The following is a 12,186-nucleotide window of genomic DNA, read 5'->3' as shown; positions in this document are numbered from 1 at the left end:
TGTGTGTGTGTGTGTGTGTGTGTGTGTGTGTGTGTGTGTGTGTGTGTGTGTAGCTCTGGCTGTCCTGGAACTTACTTTGTAGACCAGGCTGGTCTTGAACTCCAACATAATTTTTTAGTTCAGTTGTATTTATATGAAGCATCGTTTGATATATGGTCCACCCCTGACCAAAATATCACATCTGGTACATGACTGTTTCTCCTATTGCTACCCCAGTAAGGGCTGTCTTTCGAGTTGCAGCCCCTTTTGCACACCCTCAACCCTTGAAAAGACTTCCCGTTTCCCCCCACATTTGTTCTTGGTATTCATTTATTTTATTAAGTGCACTTTGTAGCAATAGGAGAGAAGCATATGCACACTGAGAAGCATACTCAGCACATTGGCAGAAATGGGAAACCAAGTCAATACCTGCTTTCTGTTTTATTTATATATATTTGGCAGGAAAGTTGTGTTTAAAAAAAATCTAGATTGTGAACACACTTCACTGCTTTAGCTTAAGAACCCCAAGCCAAATAAAAAGAGAAAAACGAAAAGCAGCATAAAAGATTCAAATGCAACAGTAGGACGACAACTATACCCCCTTTTCAGAGATTATAATTCCTTCAAATAAAGAATGTGAACCATCTGCCATATTGAACTGATATTTATTTCAGGACATGCCATGTCAAAATAAAACAAAAGAGTCAATCCTTGCTTTTAACAATAAGATGTATTATAAAAGCACTTTACAACTCCATCCCACGTTTGAGTATAAGTTACAGGGTATGTGGGCTAATGATTATCTGAAAGTCTTTCTCTATTCAGATCCATAATCCAAGTGCTCTCCAAGTATTACAAGGTGACAGTATGTGAGGAGTGGAGGAGGAAGAGGGAGAGGGGGAGTCAGGTTTTCCTAGTTAAGGATTTTGTTGCAATGAGTAGGTGAGGAAGTATGAAGTTATTTTTGTTACCTTTTCATCTTTATACTGTGTTAAGTAATGCTTACAACATAAACTCCGCAGGCTTCTTCTGAGCTAGAACTCAGATTTTTTTCCCCTGCAAACAATGTATTTACAAATGTGTTTATTAACTTACACAGCAATCTCACAATAACTAGTAAAGATTAAAAGAGTGCACTCCTAGTATATTTGTTTGCAATGTTTCAAGGGAAATACATATTGCCATGGTGATGAAGCTCTAAACATTCAACAAAACACCTAAAAATTCAGCTTAAAAAAAAAGGCAAAGAAATAAATATCACCAAAGAAAAAAAGATTAATTGTAGCTTAAATACAAAACTAAACTGCTAGCTAACTTATTTATATAGATCTAATAAAAAGCAAAAACAGCTTAAAAGACCCAACATTTAAAAAATGCTAAAAAATAAGGCATAAATCTGCATTATAGTGATTTTTATTTTCAGTCTCTCCTTTTCCTCTTAATGCATGCTTTCTTTGATCTGCCTCTAGGGGCTTGCAAGGAAAGTACTTCCATATTTAATTTTGACCTCAAATGTCTGAAGCAGAGGGGTATTTGCTATTCTGTGAGGGTACTTTTGTTGGTAAACATTAGAGATCATTATTTCCTCTAGATACAGTAGTTTACCTCATGTTGTCAAATTATGTCCTGCTGGTTCTTGAAGAAAGTAGATTTTTACAATGCCTTGTCTGCATAGCATTTTTGAAAAATAATCCCAAGTGATTTAAATCTATTGCTTTAAAAGGTGTTGATTTTTTTAAGACAATATTTTGACAACTAAAAAATTTGGGGAGAACTGTTAGAACTTTTATAATTTCACCATGACGGAACAAATATTTAAAAAGGTTTTGAAGTACTTGGCTACTTTTCTCTCCCAGAGTCTAGTAAAGCTCGTGTGAAAGGGTCACCTATTCTGGTCAGAAGTATAATTTATGTTCCTTTACCTGTAAGCACTCAGTAAACTCATTAGGACTGTGTCATTCCGAAGACACAAGAGAACTCTTCCTCATTCAAGCACTGCCCATCATGATAGTAACAGCTGAGCTCCGACCTCAAAGAAGGTCCTAAGTAATTTATATCAGTGCTCAAGAATAATTTTGGACATTGTGGCTCATGGCCAGGAACTAAAGGTATCTGTAAAACTAAGGATAATTACAAAGGGCTTGGTTGTACTGTTGTTTGCCGTCTCGTTTGTTTGGGGAAGGTAAGAACAGAAGAAGAGGCAAGAAAAGTAAGAAGGTAGGCAAATGCTGCTGTGAACTCAGTGCTCCTTAACAAGCCACACACTGCTGCTGAGAGATTCATCATCTTAAAGTACATTATCATAACATTAGAAAGGAAAAAATGTTAAGAAAATGTATCTAATCCTCAAAGTTATCACGAGTATGCTGGAATTGTTTGGCTTTTAAAAAATATAAATAATGAAGACACTGACTTTTTTGTGCTTGTGAAGCTAATAGATCATCTCCACGAAACAGGCAGCAATGATGAATTGCAATACGTTATTACTGAAGGGAAAAGGTTCAAGCCAATATTCACACTGCAGTCAATGAAAGAGTATGGGACCAAAGCAGTGAGCTTCCGCAGAAGGGCTGAAGATGCCAAGGGAGATTAGCAGGAACAGCCTCCTTCACTGACTGGTTGCTCCTGAGGCTTTTCCAGTTTTATGTCAATCACTGAAACAAAGTTAAGGAGTCTGCAAAAGTATACAAAAGTACAAATCTAACTCTGCTGAATTCTGACACCTCTGGCAAGGCCTTATATTTCTATTTAAGAACATATTCAGTTGTTATTTTCTAGACATATGCAACAAGATGAGAATCTATTCTAAGAAAATTATTCTATATAAACAAGAAAACATAAAGATGATATTCCTTAAAGAATTATATATAGTAAGAGTCTGACCATACCCTACAAAATAATTCAAATAAGGAGAAAATTTATGTTACTCCAACTCAGTTAGAATGTATTGTTATTAAAAAGTAATAAACATTTAGAAATAAGGATCACTGAATAGTGTGTCATGAAGTCTTCAGCTTAATAAATATGTCTTCAAGTGAGAAAATATAAGAAGGTAAATACAGTGAAAACATGTAATAAAAACTCTTTGAAATAACTGATCATTAGATGTGTTTCATTATGTCCTGTTTCTAAAATAAGCTATGATACAGTTCCATTCTGAGTTATTTCTTGTGCCCAATCTGGGAAAACAAAGGTCAAAGGGATTCAGAATACAACATCAGGAGCCTGGGAGAAGCTTTTGCTTATTAAATAGAAAGCGAGGAAGCCAGGAGATAACATTCCAGCAGCTAAGGGTGCTTGCTCCTCTGTAGAGAATCTGAGTTCAGTTCCAAGCACTCACACTAGCTGGCTCACAGCTATCTGGAACTCCAGCTCCAGAGCATCTGATGACCTCTTCAATGGCTTTTGTGGGCATGCACACACAATCTTTAAGGGTGGGGATGGAGCTGAGCTCAGCTGCAGGCAGGACACCCTGTGTAAATTCCCCAACACCACAGGAGAATACCATTGCTGTACATGTCAGTACTCAGAAGGTGAAGAATCAGAAGCTGGGCTGGCCTGAAATCAAGACTGTCTCAAGACAAAAAACAAACTAGACAAAACAAACCCCACGCAACCACATACCCATGAAAAAGGAAAAAGGGCAAAAGAGCATACAACAAAATCAGAATTATACGAAGAAGCCAGGTCCACCTGTATAACCGGGCCTAATTTGCTAGAGAAATCCTGAGTTTCTGTGCCCCCAAGACACTAATTTCTACATTCAAGGTAGTAGCCAACTGTGTTAATCTTGATTGGCAACTTGACCAAATTCATAACATCCAAAAGATAAATTTCTGAGTGTTTGAGAGCAATCCCAGAGCTCTCTGGGGTGCAAAGACCCACACTGGATATATGTGACATCATTTCACAAGCTGGGATCTTGACTAAGTAAGAAGAAAAAGAGCAGAATACCAGCATTCACCTCAGCTTCCTGACTGCAGATGCACCATGACCAGCTGCCTCACGATCCTGAGTGAGTTACTCTTGCCGTATCTTTCCCACCATGATGGACTGTGCCCTTAAATAGAGATGCAGAACAAATCCCGCCACCCTTAGCTGCTTTTGTTAGGTGTTTTGTCCAAGTACCAAGTAACTAATAAGCCACCCAAGTATGGCTGCAAAGAATAGTATAGTATTAACAGTAACATTCTGGTTTTTCTTTTTTGAGACAGGGTCTCTCTACACAGATCTAGCTGTCCTGGAATTCACTGTGTAGACCAAACAGACCTCAAACTCAGAGATCTGCTGTTTCTGCCTTCCCAGTGCTGGGTTAAAGACAGGTGCCACCATGCTTGGCTAGATAGGAAAATTTTCTTAAGAAACAAAAAGGATACTGTCTTCTCTGCTTCTGTCCTGTGTGCTTTCCATTCCAGGTAAAGCTGCAGCAACACGTCGGAAAAGCTGTGAGAAAAGAAGGCACTAAGGTGATGACCACAGCATGGCAAGTAAAGATGTAGCTTTTAGGTTATTCCTCACTTAGAGCATCAAGAAAGCAAATTAAGACCTTAAGGTAGAATTGATAGTAAGGATTTGTTACTGTCATCTTTCAGCTACTATACAGTAATAAAAAGCCAATTAAAAAAGAACTATAAATATATGTACACCCAACATTAGCACACCAAAACATAGAATGTTTAATAGAACTGAATCTATACAGTGACACAATATGTAATAGGGCAAGCAAAATGTTGTTCTTCATATACCCCAGATCTGCTCTCAGCCATTTTACCCATCTCAGTTTTTAACCCCCAACCCCAAATTGATCTATTATATAATCCTTATCCTTATGTGCCCTATGTCGCTCCCAACCCTAATCTTACTAAAACTGAAGTTTACTCCATTCTATGTGTGGTTGTTTAACCTCAACAGTAATTGAATTCAATTAACTATAAACTATGAACTGAAGAGTGTGACTTCTACACAGTGGTGTAATCAAACAGTTGTAGTTTCTACCTAAGTCAGTGTCCTACTCAGGCAACAATACAGAGCTTACACCAGGCGCCCTGAGCTCCTGGAGTGCACACCAATTCTACCACATCCGACTTCATATGAATACTGCAAGTTACTTCAACTGAAAGAATATAGAAAACAAACCCAAGCAAACAAAATCATACCATATATAAAACCCCTAATGCAGTGAAACCACAAAAACCCAGAAAACTTAACTCTACAGTAATGGCATATAGTGAAATTAGATGAAATCCCAGAGAACTAAGAGTAAGACGTACATTCAAGATGCAAACAGCTGAACTTTTGTTTTACCTGTTTTTGGGTAAGGTGATGGATGATATAACAAAATTCAACAACAAAAACTGAAGTGAAAGTCAAATAAAGAGGCGGGTGTGGTGGCACACACCTTTTATCCCAGCACTCAGAGAGGCAGAGGCAGATGGATTGCTGTGAGTTTGAGGGTCTATAAAGCGAGTCCAGGACAGCTAAGGGCACACAAAGAGACCATGTCTTGAAAAACCAAAAAGAAAGAAAAAGAAAAAAAAATTCAAATAAAAAGCTCTCTGCAAAGTCTCAGGTTTCTCTGTGCAGCTCTGGATATCCTAGAACTCACTATGCAGAACAGGCTGGCCTCAAGAGATCTGCTTGCCTCTGCTCCCCAAGTGCTGGGATTAAAAATGTGCACCAACACTGGCTAGCAAATGCTTTCTTTGGTCATGGTGTCTCTTCACAGCAATGTAACAGTAACTAATACACCAAGACACACACACACACGCACACTCACGCGCACGCACGCACGCACGCACGCTCGTGCACGAACAATGGTTACATAATAGGAGGCTGTGAATTTAGGGGGCAGGGTAGACATGGAAGAGATAGGGAGGAAAAAATGAGGGTATTATATTCTAATAATAAGAAAAATTTCCCAACTTAAGTCCAGTCCCAGTTGGATTCAGTGGCAAATTTTACCAGACCAACAAATGGAACTAATATTAATGCTTCTGAAACTATTCCATAAAATAGAAAAGCATTACCATTCTTTTTGTAAAAATCAAATATGCAAATTTCCCTGTGATACAGATAGAAAATATTGGTCAACCAAATTCAAGAACATATAAAAAGCTTCATTTGTGATGACTAAGTTGGCTTTATTACAGAGATGGCTCAATATACATTTAATAACAGTAAGTATTATGAAGTATATAAGTGATTTCAAGGACAGAATTACATGGTTATCTCCATAGATTAAAAGAAAAAAAGAGAGGCTGAAGAGATGGCTCAGTAGTTACAAACCATGGCTACTCTTCCAAAGGACCAGGGATCAATTCCCAGCACCCACATGGCAGCTCACACATGTCTGAAGCTCTAGATACAGGGGATTTGGCACCTTCACAAAGACAATACATGCAAACAAATGTTTAATGTACATAAAAATAAATAAACCTTAAAAAAAAAAAAAAGAAGAAAGCCTTTGGTAAAACCTAACATCCCTTGGAATAGAAAGAATATGTCTAGCATGCATATCCACAGTACATATGACAAACTTTCAGCCAACATTATTTTAAAGAGGAAAAGTTCAAAGCATTTCTACTAAAATCAGGTAAAAAACAAAGATATCCACTATCTCCACTCTTATTCAATACAGTGTTTGAGTCTTAGCTACATCAATAGGACAAGAGAAGCAAATAAAAAAGACACAAATAGGAAAGAAGTCAATGTGTCTCTATTTGCAGGCAATAGCATTCATATAAGATACCTTAAAGCTTCCACAGAAAACTCTTATGAACACCCATGCTCACTGGACGTTGATAATATCACAAAAGTGGCCATCCTACCAAAAGCCATCTACAGATTCAATATAATTCCAATTAAAAGTCCACCTACATTTTTCATAGAAATAGAGACGGAGCATGACTATTTGGGGGATAATTAACTGCTTTTTGATTAGATGTGAGACCTGTTCACTATATTCTACTCTGGTTGGCCTGGAACTCACTATGTTAACTCTGGCTGGTCTGGAACTCTAAGAGTGCTGAGATTAAAGGCATATACCACTATGTCCAGTGTGTGTGGGTGTGTTGGGCTGTGGGGGTGTTAATGGTATATTATTATTCACATGAAGTAAAAAAAGACTTAGAAAGTCACAGCAATCCTGAGCAAAATGAACACTGCTGGAGCTGTCACCATACCAGACTTCCAGTTACACCACACAGCCAGAGTCATAAAAACAGCACAACACCAATACAAAAACAGACAATGGAATAGAATACAAGACTCAAGATCTAAGGCAATACAACTATGGCTACCTAATTTTTTTTTTCCCTGATTTTTAACACACCAAAAATGCACATTAAGGAAAAGACAGTATCACCAACAACTGGTGCCTGGAAACTGGGTATCTGTAAATAGATGAAACTACACTCTGCATAAAATAACTCTAAAAGATCAAGCACCTCAACCTAAAACCTGAAATACTGAAAGGGACAGAAGAAAAAGCTATTGGTTAAGTAGGGCCCAAAGGTCTCCCAAACAACAAGCCTATTGCATCACTCTTGGTTACTCAACATAAGTAGATGATAAAACTCTATTGCTGAATACATTGTACACTTTTTGGCTGCAGGACATGGAGATACCAATCTAGAACTGACTGGGAAACTTCTTCCCTACTGCTGACTAGCTTTCATGTTTGGGAAGGTATTACACTGGCCAAATACACACACACACACACACACACACACACACGCACACAAATATATATTATATATACATAGTTTTACCCAGCGCTGGTCCCTGTATGCTATGATTCTGATCTACCAGGCAAAGGATATTCACTGGTGCAATAGTGGCATGACTGTTTTGGGGTAATCAACTGCTTTCTGATTGGATGTGAGGCCTGCTCCACAGAAGGATATTCATGCCTGGAACTATAAACCCAGGCAAACCCCCCTGGCCTCGGAGATACAGGCCATAAGGGAGAAACTACTATTGTTTTGTTAAATAGTCATATTGTCAAACTGTCCTCTTTAAATATTTATGTTTTTAACCATGGATTCATGCTGCTCTGAGTCCCGTTCACAAAAGCTTTTTTTAAAAATAAAAGCAAAAAAGAATATACATATTTGTGTGTGTGTGTAAAAGGATTTATTTTTGTTTTATGTGCATTGTTTTTTGCCCACATACATGAGAGTGTCAGATTCCCTGGAACTGGAGTTACAGCCAGTTGTGAGGGGCTTTGTGGGTGCTGGGAATTGAACCCAAGTCTTCTGGAAGAGCAGTCAGTGTTCTTAACCACTGAGTCATCTCTCCAGCCCCACAAAATATTTTTGCAGTGAGCTGTGGCAAATACAGAGACTGATCTCTATCTGGCCAAGCTGCTGAGGATAAATGTGTGAATGCTCACTAAACTCACCTCCAACCCCAAGGCTCAGTGAACACCTCAGAAAAAAAAGGTGAAGGAATTTAAGTGCTGGAAAACAGAAGGAATGCTGCTGTAAAATGCTGTCTTCTCGATGTGATGTGGCTGTTGCACTCAGGAACTAATTGCAGCTGTGGTTATCTATATATACAAGACTTGAACAAGTACAAGCTGGTCAAAATCCCAGGATGGATGAGAGAGGAGCTAACAAGGCCCCTCTCCTATCTGAGGAAGGAAATGTTCCCAATGATAGTTGTTGGGGATAGAGGATTTTTTACCCTAAAGGGGGTATAGATACTTTTAGGCTGCCCATGGTCTAGTATGAATGGCCTCATACCTATGCACCTATGGGTAATGCTAATTGGAACTGAGTCATTAAAAAAAAAATGTGAAGGGGCTAGAGAGATGGCTCAGTGGTTAAAAGCACTGGCTGCTCTTCCAGAGGTCATGAGTTTAATTCCCAGCAACCACATGGTGGCTTACAACCATCTGTAATGGGATCTGATGACCTCTTCTGGTATACAGAGGTACATGCAGACAGAACACTCATATATAAAAAAACATTAAAAACAAAACATAACACAAACAGAAAAACTGAGAAGCTGAGTGGGGTGGTGCACGCCTTTCATCCCAGCACTAGGGAGGCAGAGGCAGGGGTATCTCTTGAGTTTGAGGCCAGTCTGGTCTAGGTAGTGAGTTCTATGACATCCAGAGCTACAAAGAGAAAGAAACACTGTCTCCAAAAATCAAACAAACAGATAAATAAAATTTTAAAAACTGAGAAGAGAACAGGAGGTTCTCTTGTGCAGATTGTGGAATGGGGGCTCAGGGAAGCTGGATATAATCAAAATACATTGTATACATGTACAATAACAAAAGTGTGTATTGAAATGTCTAACTAGGTGTAATGGTGCATTTTGTAATTTCAACATTTGGGAGGTTGAGGCAGTAGGATCAGTTCAAGGCTACTGTCAACTACATAATGAGGTTAAAGTCAGCCTAAGATACAGGACACTCTCAAAAACAGGCCTGGATAGGACTATTCATCTAATAAATGAATATTATTATGAAAAGCATACCAAATAGAAAGGATGAATAAAGAAAGATATGATCTCAGGCTAGAGAAGACTCAGCAGTTAGGAGTACTTATTGCTCTTGCAAAGGACTCAGGTTTGGTTTCCAGAACCTATACTGCGGTTCAAAACCAGTTCCAGGGATCTAACACCCTCTTCTGGCCTTTATGGGCACCAGGCACACAAGTGGTACCCTTACATACATATATGCATGCAGGCGTAACAGTCATACAGATAAATTTTAGTATGTATTGTGGTGGCTCAAACGTATAATCTCAGTACCTAGGAGTCTTGCAGAGTAACACCCTATGCCCTACAGTTTCTATTGCTGTTGGAGGATGTTTTTGTGTACTCTATATTCAAATGCTGATTTTTGTACTCAGAGATCTGGTTGCAGTCGTACTTTGGCATTACCATTTTTTATAAAGCATTTCCTTTTTTGTTGTTGTTTTCTGTTTTTCAAAGTCAGGGTTTCTCTGTGTAATGTTGACTGTCCTGGACCTCCTTTGTAGATCAGGCTGGCCTCAAACTCACAGCAATCTGCCTGCCTCAGCCTGCCCAAGTGCTGAGATTGCAGGCTTGTGACACCACATCTGGCCAGAATGTACTTTTATAGCAAGGAAGTATTAGTTTTCCTGTATTAGTCTTGACTACCAAATACTAAAATAAGGAAAATCTATCTTTAAGACAATGAAGCAGGGATGTGGTGAGAGTATGGGAAGCTCAAAACTTTATACTCAGAAATATGGCAATCATAATGAATTTGTTGTCCTGTGTATAATCTGAACAGTTTGGTAAGTATTTTCTCTTTTTACAAAAACTATGCCACAGATATTTTTCTCACTCCCTGAAAATACATTTCTGGTTCATGAATTCTAGTTGCTGTTGCTAACTGAAAGAAAATAATATACTAAAAAATAGCACAGTCACAATTATTTCACATTTTCATAATTTAGGAACAACCATTCATACTAAAAAAAATACTTAAAAAAAAAACAAAAAACAAAAAACACTTACCTGCTTTACATTGTATCCTGCTTTTGCACTGGTTTCAATAAACATAACATTCAGCTCTTTGGCTTTCCTTTCTCCCTCCTCAATTGACACTTGCCTATAAAAAATTTTAAAGACAAACTTTTATTCTTGAAAAATGAAATCATAAGACCATAAACAAAGCTCTATTGGTGTTGGCTATAAAGAGCCATTAGTTTGAAAACTTAACTGTCTGTAGCACTCAGCAGCTGTACATGTGTCTGTGTCTGTTATATTTATTTCCCCTCTAGAACTGGGAATTGAACTTAGTCTTACACATGCTAGGCAAGAGCTCTAACAAGGAGCTCACTTTATCAAAACGCAGGTCCTCTGGAAGAGAAGCTGAGCTATCTCTCCAGCTCCTTAACGAGTTTTTTCCCCATGTGTTAACGGAGCTTTTAATCGAAAGTCCTTGGGAAGCAGAGGTAGGTGGTTCTCTGAGTTCGAGGCCATGTTGGTCCACAGAATGAGTTCCAGAACAGCTAGAGCTGCACAGAGAAACCCTGTCTCAAAAAAGACCAAAGAATAGATAAAGACAGGGCCTTATATAGCCCAGGATGACTTTGAACTTCTGATCCTCCTGTCTCAACCTTTCAAGTACTGAAATTATATGCACATAATACAATGGCAATTTTTATGTAGTGCCTTTGACAAAACACAAGAGTTTTGTGCATGTTCTAAGCCCTCTACGAACTTAGCTGCATCATCAGCCCCCAAACTTTAACAATCTGTGTGTGTGCGCGTGTGTGCAGGTGCTAGTGACTGCACCTGGGTGAATGTGTGCCAAGTCCAGAAAAGGACAAGGTATGCTTCCCTATAGTTCTCTGCCTTAGTCCCTTGAACAGGGTCTTGTACTACTAGGCTGGCAGTCCAAGAGGTTCTCCTGTCTTTGTGACTCTAAAAATGGAGTACAGCCAAGGCATGGGCCCCACCTGGCTTTTTATGCACTAAAAACCTCAACTGAGGTCTTTAGGTTTGCACAGCAAGTCCTCTCTCTTCTCCACTGAACCGTCTCCCTAGCCCCATAAAACTAAGATTTATTTTTCTAATTTGTTTTTATTTGGCTGAATTTATTGGATGTTCTTGATCTGAGGCAAAATCTCACATATTCCTGGCTGGATTAGAATCTGCTAGCCTAAGATGATTGTAAGCTTCTGATCTTCCTGCCTCTCCCTCTCAAACGCTGAGATTCCAGGCATACACCATCACACCTGGTTTTAAGCAGGGCTGGGAATGAAATCACAGGGCCTTGTGCATGTTAGGCAAGTACTGTACCCTCACCCCCTATCTTTTGATTAAAAAACAAAACAAAACAACAACAACAAAAAACAACTACTTATTAGTTTGTGAATGTGTGTGGGCACACATGTAGAACTCAGAGGGCAATTTGTGGAAGTCAGTTTTCTCTTTTTATCACATAGATCTCAGGGATCAAACTCAGGTCATACAGCTTCACGGAGAGTGCTTTACCTCCTAGCCATCACTAACCTGCCCCACTTTTTACTTTTTAAAACCTAGTGACCAGGCTGCAGGTGGTGGCTTATACCAATAATCCTAAATCTCAGGTCAGAGGCAGGAGGAGCTTGAGTTCAAGGCCAGCCTTTTCTATATGAGTTCTAGTTTAAGTAAGTAAGGCCCTGACACAAGTACACACACACACACACACACACACACACACACACACACACACACACA

General features: G+C 38.9%; 1 protein-coding gene across 2 annotated transcripts in view; it reads right to left on the bottom strand.

Annotated features, from left to right (window-relative positions):
* Positions 1 to 628: 628 nt before the first annotated feature.
* Positions 629 to 12,186, bottom strand: part of Rab6a (RAB6A, member RAS oncogene family) — a 40,373-nt gene continuing 28,815 nt past the window's right edge. For both annotated transcript variants that reach the window (XM_055623190.1, XM_055623189.1), the window contains exons 6-8: positions 10,477 to 10,570; positions 4,356 to 4,422; positions 629 to 2,633 (exon numbers count right to left, since the gene is read on the bottom strand). In XM_055623190.1, the coding sequence (XP_055479165.1) occupies positions 2,569 to 2,633; positions 4,356 to 4,422; positions 10,477 to 10,570 (226 nt within the window). In that variant the 3' untranslated portion in view covers positions 629 to 2,568. The remainder of the gene's footprint in view (positions 2,634 to 4,355; positions 4,423 to 10,476; positions 10,571 to 12,186) is intronic.

This window comes from Psammomys obesus, unplaced genomic scaffold, assembly GCF_907164565.1.
Source record: "Psammomys obesus unplaced genomic scaffold, mPsaObe1.curated_primary_1811, whole genome shotgun sequence".
NCBI classification, from domain to species: Eukaryota; Metazoa; Chordata; class Mammalia; order Rodentia; family Muridae; genus Psammomys; species Psammomys obesus.
Note: the sequence above shows the minus strand (reverse complement) of the source record. Positions and strands in the feature narration are given on the sequence as shown.